The sequence below is a fragment of the Sitophilus oryzae genome, unplaced genomic scaffold (genome assembly GCF_002938485.1).
Source record: "Sitophilus oryzae breed Bouriz unplaced genomic scaffold, Soryzae_2.0 scaffold_771_pilon_pilon, whole genome shotgun sequence".
NCBI lineage: Eukaryota > Metazoa > Arthropoda > Insecta > Coleoptera > Curculionidae > Sitophilus > Sitophilus oryzae.
The window spans coordinates 878,583-899,260 of record NW_022147386.1 but is presented as its reverse complement, the minus strand read 5'-3'; the positions used below and the strand labels follow the sequence as shown (position 1 = coordinate 899,260).

Genomic DNA, 20,678 nt, shown 5'->3' with positions numbered 1-20,678 from the left:
AAAATGCATTTTCTACGAAAACTTGAAGGAGTAGTTAAGAAGTGGTATAATACAAATTGATAGACAATTAAATTGTGCATCTGATTCTCATAAAATATACAGGGTGTTCTGTTTAAATTAAATAAATTATTGCCGTTTAAAGCTAGTAATTATTTAAAATAAATTTTTAGACACTCTGTATAAAGTAGTATAATTTTTATTATTGCAACACAATAACTGATCAATAAATAAACTTCAGTAAATATTTAGTATTAAAAACTTTGATATCCTCGGCGAAATGAAGCCTTAAAATTTATACTACAATTTCGCAAAATTGAAAATATTTCAAAAACGGTAAAGTTTGAGTGTAATAAACCTTAATCAAATTTACCTTTATTTTAATCGTAGAAACTAAAAATGCAATAATATACAGGGTGTTCCGTTTAAAAAAATAAAACTTTGATATTTTTTGTTTATTTGGGACACTCTGTATCTTGTAAAAATATTTTTAAATTGTAGCTCTAATAGTCCTTCAACGAACCCAAAACTTACAAATTGTAAAAATCTAATCGTTTAGCTGCAATACTCCGTGTCGTATGTGGTGAACAACCCTGTATATTCAAAAGTTTTAATCTTAAATTGTACGCTACTGATTAATTATAATTATATTTTTTTATTGTTTCAGGTACAGATACTGTCACGGCCTCTTTCGATTTCTTCGATTCTTCTAGTGCTCAAGACTTAACTTTATCCCCTCAAACTCTATCAAACACTACTGAAGCCTTAGTGAACGACAACTCCAACAGCTTAGGTTTATCGGCAGACAGTGACGCAGGTAAGTTTAATGCTAAAATATATATTTTAGCATTTCAAACAAACCTCTATACGGGTTGTGTGTGAGGTCTAAACCCCAGTGCAGAAGATGGAAAAAAATCAACAATTCAGAGGCAACCGAAATAGTTCATTGTACACAACACTTTCCGTATATTTACATACAAACATTGAACTGTGTAAAATGGGGTTAAAAGTTATATGAAAATTTGTTGTCTCTATATGAACCTGACACATTAATTTATGGTATTATTGAGCACTAGGAACAAAACAGAAATATAGAGGTAGAGAAAATACGACTAAACGTGATCAGAAATTCTAATCATGATGGCTTACATATTCACGCTTCTATATTATATAACATAATACATACTGTATGATCGAAAAAAAACAAAAACGGCTGGGGAATGACAATCGATTATAATTGTTTTCTTTGAATAAAAAGATTAAGGAAGAAGCATATCAAAAAACTTAGGTGCACCGCGATGGGGACCTAAAATGGCCGACTTAAATTCCGGTTTATAAGGGCCGTTCTAATTTTATTCAAAACTAAAATCAAAAATATAAGATAAGGTAGACTCAATAATTTGTTGTTTTATTTTACGTTGTCAATAAATAATGTAGTATTATGCGTCCTTATGTTATATATGAAACGGCGTTCGCAGGTTTAGGACCAGTTACCTTTTGTTTTGGTAATTTTTGACATAAAAAGTTTTTTATTTCCTGGTCCTATATCTGTGAACACCATTTCACGTTGTCAATAAATTAATGTTAGTAGTTATTGAAATAGTTATAAAAATATATGTATGTATATCCGGTTTTTACAGCGCAGCGTCCTTCATCGCCCTCCAGTCTCCATGCGCCACCTCCGTCTGTTGTCCCAAATCTCCTGGTAGTAAGTTACTTTCCGACATGGCTCTGTCGATTCCGGAAAGTTTAGGTCGGCCTTGTTTACGTCTGTTGGCAGGGGTCCACTGTAAGACTTGTAGAATGTAGAATGTTTAGGAGGGGAGTTAATCACCGCGACCTTATAGATCTATTGTGTGTTCGCCTTTCTTGAGTTATAACGAGTTATAACTCATCATACAGTCTCAGGGCTTTAACAAAAGCCAGTATCTGAGACGGCTCTACAGAGGCCAGCTCTCCATCCTCGACATCAGACATACCAAGGTTCATGGCACGAATGGTCGTCGTCTCGGCGCACTCAGTGATAAGGTGTTCTGGTGTTTCCCCATTTTCCCCACAAAATCTGCATTTGCCGTTGTTTCTCAGTTTCAGCCTACTGCGGTGTTTGTTGAGGAGACAGTGTCCTGTTAGAAACCCCGTGACAATCCGAAGATTGTTTTTACTTAAACCATGGAAAACCTTTGATTTTTCTCGGTCATAAGTTCTGAGGAACTTTTTCGAGTGTCTTAGACCGTTGGAGGACACCCATTCCAAGTTACGGATGGAGTCTTCCAGATTCTTCAGTTCCGCTTTCAGTTGGTTCCCGTTTGGAAAACAGAACGGTTCTGGTCCAGTTAGTGGAGTGTTCGCTCCTTTTCTAGCTAGATCATTTTCTTTTTCATTGCCTTCTATCCCTTGGTAAGCAGGCACCAAGAGTAGGAGGACTTTATTTTCTTTGCCTAATTTGTTAAGCTTCTCTAGGCATTATTTGACCAACTTCGAATTGATAGTTACTGAGTTGATCGCGTTAAGTGCTGCTTGACTATCGGATAGGATGGCAATTTCCTGTTTTCGATAGTTCATATCTAAGATAAATTGTACGCATCTGTTGATAGCGCAAATTTCTGCCTGAAGGATACTGGGGTAGGTACCCATTGGTTCGGAGTATTTAGATTTCGGCCCAAATACTCCTATCCCTGTCCCTGCTTTGGTTTTGGAAGCATCAGTATACCACGTGATGGTATGGTCTTTTTTATGCTGAGTAAGCGTTTCTTTCTTCCAATCCTTTTTATTACTCAATACTACAGTGAGGTGTTTCTCAAAGTTGTAAATTCTTGGTATGTCATCCACTGGGAGTTGGAGAAGTGGAATTTTCTTTTTGAGGGTGTTCCAAGCCCTTGACCTGAAAATTCTCGCAGTACTGTTTCCGTCAATGACCATTCTAATCATTGTCGCAATAACTACCGACAACAATGTGCAGTGGTGTTAGGTCTGGAATGACCTCCATTGCTGTTGTTGGACATGTTCTCATGGCACCTGTGATGCAGATACATGCCAGTCTCTGTACTTTGGACAGGTTTTGCCTTGCTGTACGTTGCTCTAGTTTTGTATACCAAGCAACTGCTCCATAAGTAATCATGGGTCTTACTATCATGGTATACATCCAGCGCAAATTCACCACCAGTCTTCTGCATATCATGAGAGTCATTGTGGCTTTGCTGGTAATGTTCTTAATATGCCTGTTCCAGAGAAATTTACTATCCAGGGTTATTCCCAGATATTTCACTTCCTGTGATGGCAGTATTTCCTTTTCATCTAGATGGATTCTTTTCAAGTTTTTCAAACTTCGCTTTCTGGTGAATGGCACTACTGCGGTTTTATCTGAGTTAATACTCAGCCCGACAGTCCTGCACCATCTCTCAGCGAAGCGGAGTCCTCTTTGGATAATATCACACAGGGCACCTTCATGTTTCCCCCCTGCAATGATGGCTATGTCATCTGCATACCCTATGCAGTGTATTCCCGCTAGAGTTAATTCTTCCAGTAGTTCATCCACTACCAAGCTCCACAGTAGGGGGGAGGTCACTCCACCTTGTGGAGTTCCTTGCGTTGTTTTAACAACTAGAGTTTTGGTACATATCTCAGCCTCAGCTGTTCGTGTTAAGAGCATTTCCCAAAACTAGCGAATTATCGTACTGTTCACCCCTCTTGTTTCAAGAGATCGCTTGACCACCTTGTGAGGTATATTGTCAAATGCCCCTGCAATGTCCAAGAAGGCACAAAGTGCTGTTTCTTTGCTATCCAGGCTTGCCTGTATTAGCTCAGTTAACTGGTACAGAGCAGTTTCTGTCGATCTGCCCGCTCTATATGCATGCTGACTATCGTGCAGTGGTTTAACCTATAGATGATTTACTCTAATACGGTTGTCCACTACTTTCTCCATCGTTCTTAATATGAACGATGTGAGACTAATAGGCCTTAATGATTTGGGTTTAGCCCAGTCAGTCACTCTTCTCCAGATGGTTGGTATATATCCTATCGCTAACCTGCTTCTTGTAATGTTTAATAGATGGAGTGTAGCTATTTCCTGACCCTTCCTTAGAAGGGCAGGAAAAATCCCATCTATTCCTGCTGTTTTATACTACTGTAAGACTTGCTTTGGTATTCTCTCGTCAGCCATTCGTTGTGCATGGCCGTACCATTGCAGTTTTTTTTAAGTTCTTACACAATGTTGCCCTCCACCTTTATTTTTTTCTCGTATTCTCTCGTTCCTAATGTTGTCTAAACGGGAGATTTGGGCTCGAGGGGTGTCTCACTCGGGTAAAAAATGTACACGTACTGCCAAAATAATTTTTCACTGTCAAGCGACTGCCCATGACTACGAGGAAGACTGCCTATGACTGCCATGTAATTATTATAGGCGACTGCCATAAGACTGTCAATGACTGCCAGCGACTGCCATAAGACTGACAATGACTGCCAGCGACTGCCATAAGACTGACAATGACTGCCAAGAAAATGTACATGTAATTCCAATAGTGAGACACCCTTCGTTTGGGCAAAGAATATCTTAATACCCTAGAAGTCTCGTCTGGCATCAAAATCTGACCTGTCGATGGGGCCTCGCTTTGGCGAGCGAGGCCCCAACTTCGTGGAGCCTCGCTATTTTGCTCGGAATTGAACGAATAGACGCGCGGCGTTGCCTTGTTTTGTGTGTACTTTCTTGAATAGTTTTAAATTATAGTTTTAAATTTTATCTATTGCTATAATCAGTCTTTCCGTTCTCCGCACTCCGCCAGTTTACATATAATATTATCTTATATAATTCCTGTGTTACAGTTTTGGTTACCGTACTCCTCCGAAACGGCTTAACCGATTTTGATGAAATTTTATATGTATATTCAGTAGGTCTGAGAATAGGTAGTTATATATTTTTATACCTTTAAATGATAAGGGTAGTCCACCCCCATTTTTTTATTTTGTGAAAAACAATATTTTAATTTTTTTTTATTTGGCATTAAAAATACAAACAACACTAAATTCTCACCGTTCTACTTTCATACCCTATTTTTTAATAGGGGTTGTTTTTTAATTTTTGTTACCATCTCCGAAACGGCTTAACCGATTTTGATAAAATTTTATATGTATATTCAGTACGTCTAAGAATAAGTTGTTATCTATTTTTATACCCTTAACTGATAAGGGTAGCCGAGAGGGTAACCCACCCTCATTTTTTTTTAGTTTTTGAAAAGAAAAAAATGTTTTTTATTTTTATATTTGGCATTAAGAAATACAAACAACCCTAAATTTTCACCGTTCTGTTATCATCCCCTATTTTTAATAGGGGTTGTTTTTTATTTTTTTTTTGTTGCCATCTCCGAAACGGCTTAGCCGATTTTGATGAAATTTTATAAGTATATTGAGTAGGTCTGAAAACAGGTTGTTATATATTTTTTATACCCTTAAGTGATAAGGGTAGCCCACCCCCATTTTTTTTTATTTTAAAAAAAAATATTTTTATTTTTTTTATTTGGCATTAAAAAATACAAACAACCCTAAGTTTTCACCGTTCTACCATCATCCCCTATTTTTTAATAGGGGATTTTTTTTTTTAATTTTTTGTTACCATCTCTGAAACGGCTTGATTCATTTTGATGAAATTTTATATGTATATTCAGTAGGTCTGAGAATACGTTGTTATCTGTTTTTATACCCTTAAGTGATAAGGGTAGCCCACCCCCATTTTTTTTTTATTTTTTGAAAAAAAAAATATTTTAATTTTTTTTATTTGTCATTAAAAAATACAAACAACCCTAAATTTTCACCGTTCTACCATCATCCCCTATTTTTTAACAGGGGTTGTTTTTTAAGATTTTTTGTTACCATCTCCGAAACGGCTTAACCGATTTTGATAAAATTTTATTTGTATATTCAGTACGTCTAAGAATAGGTTGTTATCTATTCTTATACCCTTAAGTGATAAGGGTAGCCGAGAGGGTAGCCCACCCTCATTTTTTTATTTTTGGAAAAAAAAATATTTTTTTTATTTGGCCTTAAAAAATACAAACAACTCTAAATTTTCACCGTTTTACCATCATCCCCTATTTTCTAATAGGGGTTGTTTTTTTGATACCATCTCCGAAACGGCTTGGCCGATTTTGATGAAATTTTATAAGTATATTGAGTAGGTCTGAAAATAGGTTGTTATATATTTTTTATACCCTTAAGTGATAAGGGTAGCCCACCCTCATTTTTTTATTTTTGGAAAAAAAAATTATTTTTTTTATTTGGCCTTAAAAAATACAAACAACTCTAAATTTTCACCGTTCTACCATCATCCCCTATTTTCTAATAGGGGTTGTTTTTTTGATACCATCTCCGAAACGGCTTGGCCGATTTTGATGACATTTTATTATGTATATTGTGTAGGTCTGAAAATAGTTTGTTATCTATTTTTTATACCCTTAAGTGGTAAGGGTAGCCCACCCCCATTTTTTATTTTTTTGAAAAAAAAAATTATTTTAATTTTTTTTATTTGGCCTTAAAAAATACAAACAACTCTAAATTTTCACCGTTTTACCATCATCCCCTATTTTTTAATAGGGGTTGTTTTTTTTTAAGTTTCTTGTTACCATTTCCGAAACGATTTTGCCGATTTTGATGAAATTTTATTATGTATATTGAGTAGGTCTGAAAATAGTTTGTTGTCTATTTTTTATACCCTTAAGTGGTAAGGGTAGCCCACCCCCATTTTTTTATTTTTTGAAAAAGAAATATTGTAGTTTTTTTTATTTGGCATTAAAAAATACAAACAACCCTAAATTTTCACCGTTCTACCATCATCCCCTATTTTTAACAGGGGTTGTTTTTTAAGATTTTTTGTTACCATCTCCGAAACGGCTTAACCGATTTTGATAAAATTTTATTTGTATATTCAGTACGTCTAAGAATAGGTTGTTATCTATTCTTATACCCTTAAGTGATAAGGGTAGCCGAGAGGGTAGCCCACCCTCATTTTTTTATTTTTGGAAAAAAAAATATTTTTTTTATTTGGCCTTAAAAATACAAACAACTCTAAATTTTCACCGTTCTACCATCATCCCCTATTTTCTAATAGGGGTTGTTTTTTTGATACCATCTCCGGAACGGCTTGGCCGATTTTGATGACATTTTATTATGTATATTGTGTAGGTCTGAAAATAGTTTGTTATCTATTTTTTATACCCTTAAGTGGTAAGGGTAGCCCACCCCCATTTTTTTATTTTTTGAAAAAAAAAATTATTTTAATTTTTTTTATTTGGCCTTAAAAAATACAAACAACTCTAAATTTTCACCGTTTTACCATCATCCCCTATTTTTTAATAGGGGTTGTTTTTTTTTAAGTTTCTTGTTACCATTTCCGAAACGATTTTGCCGATTTTGATGAAATTTTATTATGTATATTGAGTAGGTCTGAAAATAGTTTGTTATCTATTTTTTATACCCTTAAGTGATAAGGGTAGCCCATTCCCATTTTTTTATATTTTGAAAAAATATATATTTTTATTTTTTTATTTTGCATTAAAAAATACAAAGAACCCAAAATTTTCACCGTTCTACCATCATCCCCCTATTTTTTAATAGGGGTTGTTTTTTTAATTTTTTGTTACCATTCGTGAAACGGCTTTGACCGATTTTGATAAAATTTTATATGTATATTCAGTACGTCTAAGAATAGGTTGTTATCTATTTTTTATACCCTTATGTGGTAAGGGTAGCCCACCCTCATTTTTTATTTTTTGAAAAGAAAAATGTTTTTATTTTTTTAGTTGGCATTAATAAATACAAATAACCCTAAATTTTCACCGTTCCACCATCATCCCCTATATTTTAATAGGGGTTGTTTTTTTTTAATTTTTTGTTACCATCTCCGAAACGGCTAGACCGATTTTGATAAAATTTTATATGTATATTCAGTAGGTCTGGTTTGGTTTGGTTTGGTCACAACCTATTCCTAGGTTGTTATCTATTTTTTATACCCCTAAGTGATAAGAGTGGCCCATTTTTTATTTTTTAGACAAATTTTTTATTTTAATTGTTTTATAGGGAGTGCTTATTTTTTAGGGGGTGCATGTCCAAAATTTTCTTCTGGGTACACACTTTCATCACTTAAGGGACCTCTGTACAAAATTGCATACTCCTAGTCCTAGAACGGATTTTACATAAAAATTATACAAATTTTTACCCTTAGTTTTACCCCCTTAAAGAATGAATTCCAAAAATCGCTCTAATTATTCAATTACGCTACATAATAAACCTCTGTGCAAATCATCATATATAATCATCATCATATTCCTTGAACAGAATTTATTGTTCCAGAACGTTCAACCCTTCATTTCACACCCTTAAAGGGCGAATTTCCAAAAATTGCTTCTTAGTGCTAAATTACGTTACATAAGGAACGTCTGCAAAATTCATACTTCTACAACCGATTTTAACAAATTTTTGTACAAATTTTCATCCCTTATTTTCAGGGGATGCATGCCTAAAATTCGCTTCTAGGTACTCACTTTCATCATTTAAGGGACCTCTGAACAGAATTTCATACTCCTAGTCCTAGAACGGATTTTACATAAAAAATTATACAAATTTTCACCCCTAGTTTTACCCCTTAAGGAATGAATTCCAAAAATCACTCTAATTATTCAATTACGCTACATAAGGAACCTCTGTGCAAATTCTCATATTCCTTGAACAGAATTTATTATTCCAGAACGTTCAACCCCTCATTTCACACCCTTAGAGGGCGAATTTCCAAAAATTGCTTCTTAGTGCTAAATTACGTTACATAAGGAACGTCTGCAAAATTCATACTTCTAAAACCGATTTTAACAAATTTTTGTACAAATTTTCATCCCTTATTTTTTAGGGGATGCATGCCTAAAATTCGCTTCTAGGTACTCACTTTCATCATTTAAGGGACCTCTGAACAGAATTTCATACTCCTAGTCCTAGAACGGATTTTACATAAAAAATTATACAAATTTTCACCCCTAGTTTTACCCCCTTAAGGAATGAATTTCAAAAATCACTCTAATTATTCAATTACGCTACATAAGGAACCTCTGTGCAAATTCTCATATTCCTTGAACAGAATTTATTGTTCCAGAACGTTCAACCCCTCATTTTACACCCTTAGAGGGCGAATTTCCAAAAATTGCTTCTTAATGCTAAATTACGTTACATAAGGAACGTCTGCAAAATTCATACTTCTAAAACCGATTTTAACCTTTTGTACAAATTTTCATCCCTTATTTCTAAGGGATGAATGTCAAAATTAGCTTCTAGGTACTCACTTTCGTCACTTAAGGAAACTCTGTACAAAATTTCATACTCCTAGAACTAACACTTTTTGTACAAAATTTCACCCCCAGTTTCACTACCCTTAGGCTATACATTTCCAAAAATCGCTTATCAATGTTCAAATGCGCCACAACTGTGCAAAAGTTTATACTCCTAGTAGGTACAGATTTTTTTTGTATAATTACATCCCTTTATCTAATTACACCCCCTTATGGGTCGAATTTTAAAAATTACTTAGTAGTGCTCATCTTGGAGAACGAATTAATATTCTCCGTATTTACTCCAGTTTCCTAATACTAGCACAGATAACACATAATCATACTAGTTAATTTTTATTGAATAGAAGTAATTTTTATTAGAAGGTACAAAAAATTAAAAATCTAAAATTTTATTTTCATAGCTACGTTTTTTTCATAGCCTTAGGATGCCTCATGTACTATCGAATATACGAAATATATAATCAATACATATTTCTTTAAATATCGAGAAATAAAATATGTTTGGCAACACCGTACGAAATATCGCCGCGCGTAGTCCTCAAAATTTAAAATATTAGCATTTTCAGGCTTCGATTATGTTCAAAAGCGCCACCGTATGACAAATCACTAAAGCTTCCACACGAGAGTTCTTAAAACTATAATATTCTTTGGTTTGGGCTAGTCTTCGCCAGAAATGAATTTCGGTCGACAACAACTTTTTTTCATGTCTCTCGCTTAACTGCAATACCTCAAAGCCATATAACGCTTTTCAGGATCGCGTTATATAACATTTTGTTATTGGGAATAATTCAGAAAGAGTTAGGCCTATATTAATTCTTGCGGAACAATATTTGCAGTAAAGTTGCTATACCTCTTTTATTAGTGTTGTATTTATTGGGCTTTTTTCCAAAACTTCCCATAGTTTATTAATTGGTACCGTATCATAAGCCTTACTAAGGTTTACAAACACGAGATGAATTTAGTCGTTATTCGTTGCCGCCTGTTTCTCAATGATCTGAGTTATTGGAAAAATATTATCAATGCATGAGCAACCTGCCGTGAACTAGGCCTGTTCTTCAATCTAATGGGGGCTCAATGCATCTTCTATTAGGGTTTTAAGTATCTTTCCGTACAATCTGTTAAGAGTGTCATAAAAATATGTATTTCTAAAAAAATAAATAGATATAATAATTATTTAATAACACAAACATCAGAGATACGCCACTAAAACACGAAAGTCAAAATGACGCGTATGTATATTATATAGCCACTTACTAGTGAAAAGTTATTTTATTATTTCTCTCGAATTTTGTCCGATTTACCGCACGCTACACAACCAACTATTTTACAGGCTTTTCCTATAAATAACGGAAATAGTGTGTGTCACTGTTAATTGAAGTTCTGACACAATTTCCTTCTTGATGAACTACTCTAAACAAAGCCAATTGTAGGATAAATAATAATTAACATAAAATAAGCACAGTAAAGACAAACAAATCCATAGAGTTTCAAATCAAATTCAAACGTTTCAATTAAAACGTCAAACAGAATTGTAAAAGATGGTGTCTTGTGATGTCGATTCCGTCTACCATGCATGTATACCTACATGGATATATGGATTCGCCACATAGGTATAGACATTTTTGAATATATGCATAGTATTATACTCCTTCTTTAATGTTTTTATTCAAATTAAATTAAATTCTAGCTAACCTAAGAGAAATTATTCACTTTAGCTCTTCAGATGAAAGCTCTGTCGCCTCAAGATTTATTAAACTCCAGCCGAAATAAAATAAAACAAACGCTTAAGAAGGCACTTGCCTGACTTCATCTGTCTCTAACTAGCTACACTAGTTCTGACTGCTGCTACTGCAGCGCCTCAAGCGGTGACGAAACGCGTGGCATATTAAATTTCCATGCTAGAGGAGCGCCCTTATGAATTTTGATTTCTATTATTACGTTTCGAATGAATACTTCATCACCTTATCTGTGCGATTCTTCTTCTTGGTGCTGCCGGCTGGCTGCGCAACGGATAAAATTTTACGATTTGACACGGACTGGCGAGACGCTAACGACCGAAATAAAATGGCGACCGTTGTGCGCGACATCGCAAACTGAATAGAAATAACTTGGAGATTCGACGTGAAAAAACTGGATAATGAGTGTGACGGATTACGAACTTTTACGTTATCTGTCTGCAACGGTGAAGAGAAAAGCCTTTTTTTTGAGCTATATTTGTCCTTATCGCTGATTTTATTTCTTTTGGTGTGTATTTTTATATCTATTTTTTGTTTTAAATGCAATTATACTAAACAAAAATACAACTAGGCATACTTTCCTGTATGTACAAAACATTTATTGACGCAAAAGTTTATTAACGAAATAAACATCGTATGATCGAAAAAAACTACGGCAAACTACGCAAAACTACTGCTGGGGTACAATCGATGATAAATTTGGCGAGGTCAGTCAGTAGACGTCAAAAAGTTGACATAATGTAGAATGAATGTAGAATGTTTAGCAGGGGTCTTAATCACCGCGACCTTACAGATCTATTGTTTATCTTATCTGTTCCCCTTTCTTGAGTTATAGCGGGTTATAACTCATCATACAGTCACAATGCTTTAACAAAATACAGTATCTGAGACGGCTCCACTGAGGCCAGCTCTCCATCTTCGACATCAGCCGTACCAAAGTTTACGGCTCGAACGGTTGTCGTCTCGGTGCATTCAGTGATAAGGTGTTCTGATGATTACCCATTTTCCCCACAGAATCTGCATTCGCCGTTGTTTCTCAACTTCAGTCTGCTGAGGTGTTCGTTAAGGAGACAGTCTCCTATCAGAAACCCCACGACAATCCGAAGATGGTTCTTTCTTACATCAAGGAAAATCTTTGATTTTTCTCGATAATGAGTTCTGAGGAACTTTTTCGAGCGTATTAGACCGTTGGTGGATTCCCATTCCAGGTTACGGATGGAGTCCTCCAGGTTCTTCAGTTCCGCTCCGCTTTAAGTTGGTTTCCGCTTGGAAAGCAGAACGGTTCTGGTCCAGTTAGTGGAGTGTTCGCTCCTTTTCTAGCTAGATCGTTTGCTTTTTCATTGCCTTATATCCCTTGCTAAGCGAGCACCCAGAGTGGGAGGAGATCGATATTTTCTTTGCCTAATTTGTTCAGTTTCTCTAGGCATTCTTTGATCAACTTTGAAATAATGGTTACTGAGTTGATCGCTTTTAGTGCTGCTTGACTATCGGATAAGATGGATATTTCCCGTTTTCGATAGTTTCTATCTAAGATAAATTGTACGCATCTATCGATAGCGTAGATTGGTGCCTGAGGGATGCCAGGGTAGGTGCCCATTGGTTCAGAGTATTTAGTTGTTAGCCCTAATACCCCTATCCCTGTTCCTGCTTTGGTTTTGGAAGCATCAGTATACCACGTTATGGTATGGTCTTTTACGTGCTTATTAAACGTTTCTCTTTTCTAATTATTCTTATTACTTAATATTACAGTGAGGTCTTCCTCAAAGTTATAAATTCTTTTTATGTCAACCACTGGGAGTTGGAGGAGTGGAATCTAAGCCCCAAACCTGAAAATTCTCCCAGTACTGAATCCGTCAATTACCATTCTAATCATTGCGCCATTGGCATAACTACCGACGACAATGTGCAGTGGTGTTAGGTCTAAGATGACCTGCATTGCTGCTGTAGAGCATGTTCTCATAGCACCTGTGATGCAGATGCATGTCAGTCTCTGTACTTTACACAGGTTTTCGATTACCGTACGTTTCTCTAGTTTTGCGTACCAAGTAACTACCCCATGGGTAACCAGGGGTCTTACTATCATGGTATACATCCAGCTCAAAATATTAGGGGCACAGCCCCATCTATTTTCCGCCAGTTTCATGAGAGCCTTTGTGCCTGTTCCAGAGAAGTTCCAGGGTTGGCTGTCAAGGGTTATTCCCAGATATTTGACTTCCTGTGATGGAAGTATTTCCTTTCTATCTAGATGGATTCTTTTCAAGCTTTTCAGATTTAGTTTTCTGGTGATGGAGATGATTGTCTCAGTTGATGCTCAGCCTGACCGTCCTGCGCCATCTCTCAGCAATACGGAGTCCTCTTTGGGTAATATCACACAGGGTGCCTTCATGTTTCCCCAGCGATCATGACTATGTCATTTACATAACCTATGCAGTGAATTCCCGATAGAGTTAGTTCGCTTAGTAACTCATTATTTATAGAAAGATTAAACGATAACAACAAGTAATTAATAAACATGTACAATACGTACGTATACGGTGTACATGTTTTTTTAAATTCAGTATATTCGTTTTTGATTAACAAAGACCAACTCATAATATTGGAGACGATAGAGTCAGAATAAAAATTCAGTTATGAACCCAAACCCCTCCATCCATCCATTTATCCATAAGCAATTCCCCCTGGAAATAACTTGTTTGCTCTAAATTCCGCTTTCTATTAGGGCGTCGTTTATCCAAGAGCTTTAGACGTGTGTCAATACCAATAGACGAACGCTTTGGGCCGTCTTAATTTTTGATGCATTATGCATGCGGTTCGAATGCACTCCAATACATTGGCTGATGCGTTCCCAGTTATTCGTTTATATTATTTTATATTTGAAAATAATATGAGGCAATATATACATAATTACACCAGGAGCCAAATTGTTACCAGTTCACACCAAAGCTATTTGGCCAGTGCCGTTCCAGAGGGTTATTATAAAGGACGCAGTATAATTTTTTTAATAATGATTTTTTTATTGTTTGGTGGTTTTTAATTTTATTTTTACATGTTGGTCTTTTTTAAAAAAACTTATTTAGTTATGAATAATCCTTACTTGTTTATATTTTTAATAAAGGTCTACGCCTGCTGGGTGGTGCTTTGGTGGATGCTCCTTTTTAAGACAGTGTTACGGCAATAATCCTAAGAAAAAAAAAACATTAAAACGTTCACAAAGGTAAAAAACTAGTATAAAATTTAAAAAAGGCCTCTATTAATCCCAAAGAGACCTGGTTTATAAATACAAAAGACAAAGCAAAAAGACTCAAATTCTCCGTCTCAACACTTTTGGGTGTGCATGCGCCTCTTAGATTGTGCATCTCAAGAACCGGCGGATTGGTTCATGAAAACGGTACCTAAGCTTAAGAATACGCGGTCAGTTAGAGGGAGAAAACATCCCTAAAGAGGTGACTATCACGGTCTTTCTGCCGATGAGCAGAGGTAAACACCACCTACCTGCTGAACCTTATCCAGGTTCAGAACTCTAATGTAAGGACAACGAGTTAGTGAGGGAAAATGATCAATTCGAGGGAGGAGAGCCATGGTTGGGTCTTCGCAACAGGAATTGACCTCAAATCTAACGAGGGAATAGAGAAAGAATAATACATCCTCTAACTATAGATTCGGAACAACACCGGTATCAGGTCTAAGAAAATATCAAGTTAAAGAGGTGAAGAAAATGGAGACAGATCCTCCAAACCAAACTTCACGGGCATCTCAGCCCGAGACAAGCTCCTCGACTGTGGAGGTCACGGAAGGCCAAACCCCAACCGGGTAAAGGTGTATAACCGCGTAGGAGGTAGATACTACTCTACTCCTCAGCGGAAGAACATCTGTTAAGAGAATAATGGGAAATACCCTGTTCCCCCTAGAGCAGGAAAATCGCCATATATCTTGAGTTATAGACCGAATGATGAGTTTCAACTCAAGAAAGGGGGCACAATAGATCTTTAAAGTCGCGGTGATTACCTCCCTTTCACTCATACTACATTCCTACATTCATAGACTATTATGTCCAATATGTAGTACATATCATAGTTTAATATCAGAAAAATAATTATCAAGTTCAATAAAAAAGCTAAAAAGGTGGAGTGCAGAAAATGAATTGTTTATTTACCTATAGTTCATATCAAATAAACATATTTGATATGAACAAATTAGTTACGTGATTAAGCTTAACCGGCACAGCGTTGCCCACTTTTATATATTTTCTTTTAATCAAAATATTTTAGGAAACAGAAATAAATTAATTATAAATACTTCAACAGGTATTATTTATAACAAAACTCACCTCCTTAACAGCACTTAAGGTACATAAAGGGCCATTACTACCGCTTTTCCGTCCAAAATATTCTAATAAAGTTGCGATGAGTTTTTTGGGGCTATCAAGTTGTACACTTCGCACTAACTTAATTTACTTTCTTACACTACTTATTTATTGTATACTTCGCACTAAAAGAGGTTCTAAAAAGAACTATGCTCGACCACATTGTCTGTTAGTAAACATTTTTAAGTTTAAAGTATCACAGCACTATTTATTTAAACCAAAAACTCATTACAATACAAATACAAATTAAAAGTAACAGTAATACAAAATTAAAAGTGCCCATTCACATACAGTTCGCCGGCAGTTCCAACTGCCTCTGAACTGACAATCTAAACTTTGTCAGGTTACACACAATGCAGTTCCGTCAAACGATGCATTCTTCAGTTTTGGGGCTGTCAATTTTTGAACTGAAGAAAAACTGTGCTTTGATCTTGAAATGAAAAATGTTTTTAAATACAAAAAACACACTTCTCGTGCTTTTGTTATTGCAAGAAAGATTGGTGGTTACAACCTGATATATCAGTATCTCACATAAAGTGGGAAAATTAAGAACCAGTGCAACAGATGATCTTAAAAAATACCTTAGAATGGATGACACATGTTTTAATAAACTTTAAAAGGTATAGTTAAGCCTTTAATATCAAAGAAAAATACAAAAAATGTTCACCTGCACGCTTTGATTTTCGCGCTTTTTCAGTTCCTTTTGGGAAAGCACTTTGTTATTTTTTTTCTTTACAGAATCAATAGTAGTATTTGTATCAACAGTTTTATAAAATTCTAGCAGTTATTTCCTGTCTGTTTGAATAAACTTTACTTTTAATTTTCCACCGGGAAATTGCCTATAGAAATCAAAATCGGTTAAAAACGTCGTATTATTACTTAAATTGCTCAGATGAGGTCAAAATTGATAGTACAAAACCTCCAGCCTGTCAAACGATTAGAACTGTCGATTTTTTGCCATACACTTCAGTCGGCCGTGAGATTCAAGTAATCTGCAGATTCAAGCCTGTCGCAGCCGCCGCTGTATGTGTATGGAGAAATTTTAACTGACGATATTCAAATTGACAGTTGTGGACTGCCGGAAATGCATCCTTGCATTCTTTAGTCATTGAGCGCAGCCATGAATATTAAATGAAAGATAGACACATAAAAATACATCTACATCGATTTTCAAGTAATATTATTTAGAAAGATATTTTTCTCTTATAATTAAAGGATCAATTCGTCATATACAGTTATCCTACTGAGAATCTAATTCCGCTATATAAAATTTCATTTAATTAATATTTTCATTTGCTTAATGGATGTTTTCCATTCGAAAGATGTAATCTATCTTTTGCTGCTCGCTCCAGAGAAGACGTAAACCCTATAATGAATTTAGGTATTCAGTTAGTTATTTATTTCCAGGAAGGTAAATGTTTATTCTTCGTGATACATAATTTGATGCTGTCGATATTTAGGTAAACTTGGGGAGGGCGAAGGAACGAGAAAAGATGAAGCTTGAAGACGAGATGCGCTGAGAAATTTCAATATTCTTATTAATGAGTACTAATTTAATTACGTTTCGGTAAAATCAGATTTAATTTGTTTAGTAAAATTTAAACTTAATAACTGTGTGTATGCACTGGTAGAAATACCAAATTAATTTGGGTAATTTAACGTAAAATTAAAATAAATAGTTTTGATAAGACTAATTCAAAGATTACTTTTGTTTTTATGAAGTGTATTACACTACAACCATTCAAGGCTCGAATTATGTAACTTAGAAAACGCTAAGCGCTTTTAGTCGCTCAGCGTATATGACGTTAATTTTCGCTTAGCGCGCAATTAACTACCGATTTGGGTATTCTCATCTGACGCGTTCAGCGTCTCTACCCATTACGCTAAGCGATTTGAAAATAGCTACATTAAAGGATCGTTTTGCTTGTCGAACTGTCAGTAAAAATTAAAAAAAATGTAATTTTGTGCGTTCTCTTGCTTCCTAATGAAAACTATTTCTTCTTCTAATAATAAGTTAATTGTAATTTACGACTTGGCAGCTATAAATATTTTCAAAGCATCGAAAATGCTAAGAAGGGTCTTCAACATTCCACTCGTATAATAACAATAATGACATAAGCTTCATTCAGAACCTCGCAATTAGTGGCATAAATTAGTGGTTTCAATTAGCGTAGAAGTTTGTTTCTTTAATTGTAATGTAAGCATTCAGAATGCCAAAATTAGTGGTAGACATTTTCAATTAGTAGAAAAAGTTATCAAACTTTTGCCTTTTCCGCTAATTATACTTCAAAATTTGCGTCAAATGTCATTTTGGCCTTTGATTATGTTCCGTCAAGAGAAATCAAAAGTTGATTGTTTTATAAACTAAATATTAGGCTTTCTCTATGGATACAACTGAGTAACGCAAGCTGTTGCTAGGATATCCTATTAATTTTAAATGTGTTTTTTAAACATTGTGAATGATCTTAAACTAAAAAGTATAAAGTGTTATTGAAACCACTAATTTATTCCACTAATTGCTTCGTTCTGAATGAAACTATACTCCTAGAAAAATAAGTTGACATAACTGGTTAAGAAATTCACGTAACATTGACATTTTTCATCGTTTTATCTACATTTGACCAATTTGACTATTAGATACCTGAGAAATTTGGATGCTGCCAATATGTCCTCAACGCATATCCAGAAAACGATTTGCACGCCTACAAAAATGCCAAAATTTACTACTTATTGGCGTTTCGCTAATCGAATGCTTTCGCTTACCGCTTTGAAAGCCTAACCTTTTTATGTCGAAGTTCTAGAATTCTATCCCAACTAATCTGGTTCTCTAAATTCTAAATTGCATTCTCTAGATTCTAAATCTCTAGATTCTAAATTGCATTCTCCCTTCTATCATTTCTACAAAGTATAATAACATGGAGACTCCAATAATAATCTTCCTATCTTTTTCAATAGTTAATCATCGATTAGTGTAATGAACCGTACATATACAGGGTTTTTCACCACATACGACACGGAATATTGTAGCTAAACGATTAGATTTTTGCAAATTGTAAGTTTTGGGTTCGTTGAAGGACTATTAGAGCTACAATTTAAAAATATTTTTACAAGATACAGAGTGTCCCAAATAAATAAAAAATATCAAAGTTGTATTTTTTTAAATGGAACACCCTGTATATTATTAGATTTTTAGTTTCGACGATTAAAATAAAGGTAAATTTAATTAAGATTTATTGCACTTAAACCTTACCGTTATTGAAATATTTTCAATTTTGTGAAATTGCAGTATAAATTTTAAGGCTTCATTTCTCCGAGGGTATCAAAGTTTTTAATACTAAATATCTATTGAAGTTTATTTATTGCTCAGTTATTGTGTTGCAATAATAAAAATTTTACTACCTTATACAGAGTGTCTAAATATTTATTTTAAATAATTATTGGCTTTAAACGGGAATAACTTGTTTAATTTAAATGGAACACCCTGTATATTTTATAAGAATCAGATGCACAATTTAATTGACTATCAAATTGTATTATACCATTTTTTACCTATCTTTTGAAGTTTCCGTAGGAAATGCATTTTCTTATAATTTAGAACTCATTTATCAATATACCCATGGAATACTGACATTTTAAATTATTTTTAAAGATGTACCAAATTTTTAAAGAGTACAGATACTGTGAGTACAGATTGTCGATATAGTTCGTTTATTTCATTACAAAATAAAAAAGAACTGTTTAAATATTTGTAAAGAGTACCAATTAATATGATTCCAGTGTTCAAACTACATTAATTGACTTTTAATATTTTGATTTTTAATAATAATTGCTTCAAATACTAAAAAACTGAATTATGTATGTGTATTAGACAGTGTGGTAAAAAAACTAACACCTTAAAAATGTTTTATTTCATTTTTTGACAAACGCTTATTTATAACAACAGAGACGTTCATTTTCATAACTTATTATTATATTGATTTCTGATCCAAATCCACATTTATTTAGAATAATTTATTAACGAACACAATTAAGTATGTAATTAATTAGTATTTGGGCGGAAATACTGGCGGTATATTTAATTAAATGTATACTCTTTTATAAAGATTTAAATAGTTCGAGTATTTGACACGCATCAAATGATGGTCACGAAAGGCGTTTTCTTTCATGAGCTTCGATACGTGATGTTATTTGCCTACCGCACTCCGGACATTCAAAAATCTCATTGCTTTCTGGCCTCTTTACTTTTTGGTTGTCGCTGTTAACTGAGTTTAACTGAGTTTTAATTCTTCTCCATTAAGTTCTATTGTGAACTGCTTCTTCCCAATGATGCTGCATTCTTTTATTTACGACACTTTCGGGAAATCCCAACAAAAGGGGAAAAAGCCACTCACAAGTAGTTGTTTTCTTATTAAAATGTGACTAAACAAATTCTTCAAATTTTCTGAGTTGCTTAAAGAGACTCTAAGAATAACTGTTAGTAAAATCTTGATAAATAAGCTATTATTAGTGAAAATATGAATAAGTTAAAAATCTGAAAATGTTTAAACCAAGGAATGATTTCCGGTTTTTTTATTATCATAAAATATAACAAAATTCAAACAAGTTCCAAAATATGATAGCTGTTGATTCTAACTTTTAAATGAACTTTGAATTGTTAAAAAAATATTAAATTTTAGCCGAGTTATTAAAGAATTTGTCCTATTAATCAGTGATACGCTTATGAAATCTATCTTCGGAGGGAAAATTCAGGGATCTTCGAGGCGGAATATCTCAAAAACTACTAATTCTACGTAAAAAATAAGAATAATTTTGTAGGTAATTACCTAAGTTTAATTTTTCAAGAAATTCTTCAAGTATTTCAAGAAAAAATTTGTAAATTGCATATTTTGGCAGATATTTGCGAAAAACTGATTTTTCACACATTTTGGTGCCATTTTCTCGGCCAAAACCGGCCGAGCACTGTGTTACAATTTTTTTCACTAAAATGTGTGAAAATAAATTCTATACGTATAGTAAATCTGTAACTTAAAACAACTTGATTCTAATGGAATTTCGAACTTCCATTGTTTTTTAATTTAACTTGCACAGCGTTGCGGTCAGACATATTACTGACCGTTTTCAAGTACAAACTTGAAAACAGAGCTCGAGTTTACATTTGGAAACGGTCAGTGATAATTCTGACCGAAACGGTGTGTAAGTTAAATAAAGACAAACGAAGTTCGAAATTTATTCAGTATCATTATCTACCACATCCAAATTAAA

At 34.3% G+C, this 20,678-nt stretch overlaps 1 protein-coding gene across 4 annotated transcripts in view; it reads left to right on the top strand.

Moving 5' to 3' along the window:
- The window catches only part of LOC115888487 (flocculation protein FLO11), a 244,885-nt gene that overhangs the window by 132,185 nt on the left and 92,022 nt on the right, over positions 1-20,678 (top strand). For all 4 annotated transcript variants that reach the window (XM_030908234.1, XM_030908235.1, XM_030908233.1 and 1 more), the window contains exon 3: positions 665-814. In XM_030908234.1, coding sequence (XP_030764094.1) covers positions 665-814 — 150 coding nt within the window. The remainder of the gene's footprint in view (positions 1-664; positions 815-20,678) is intronic.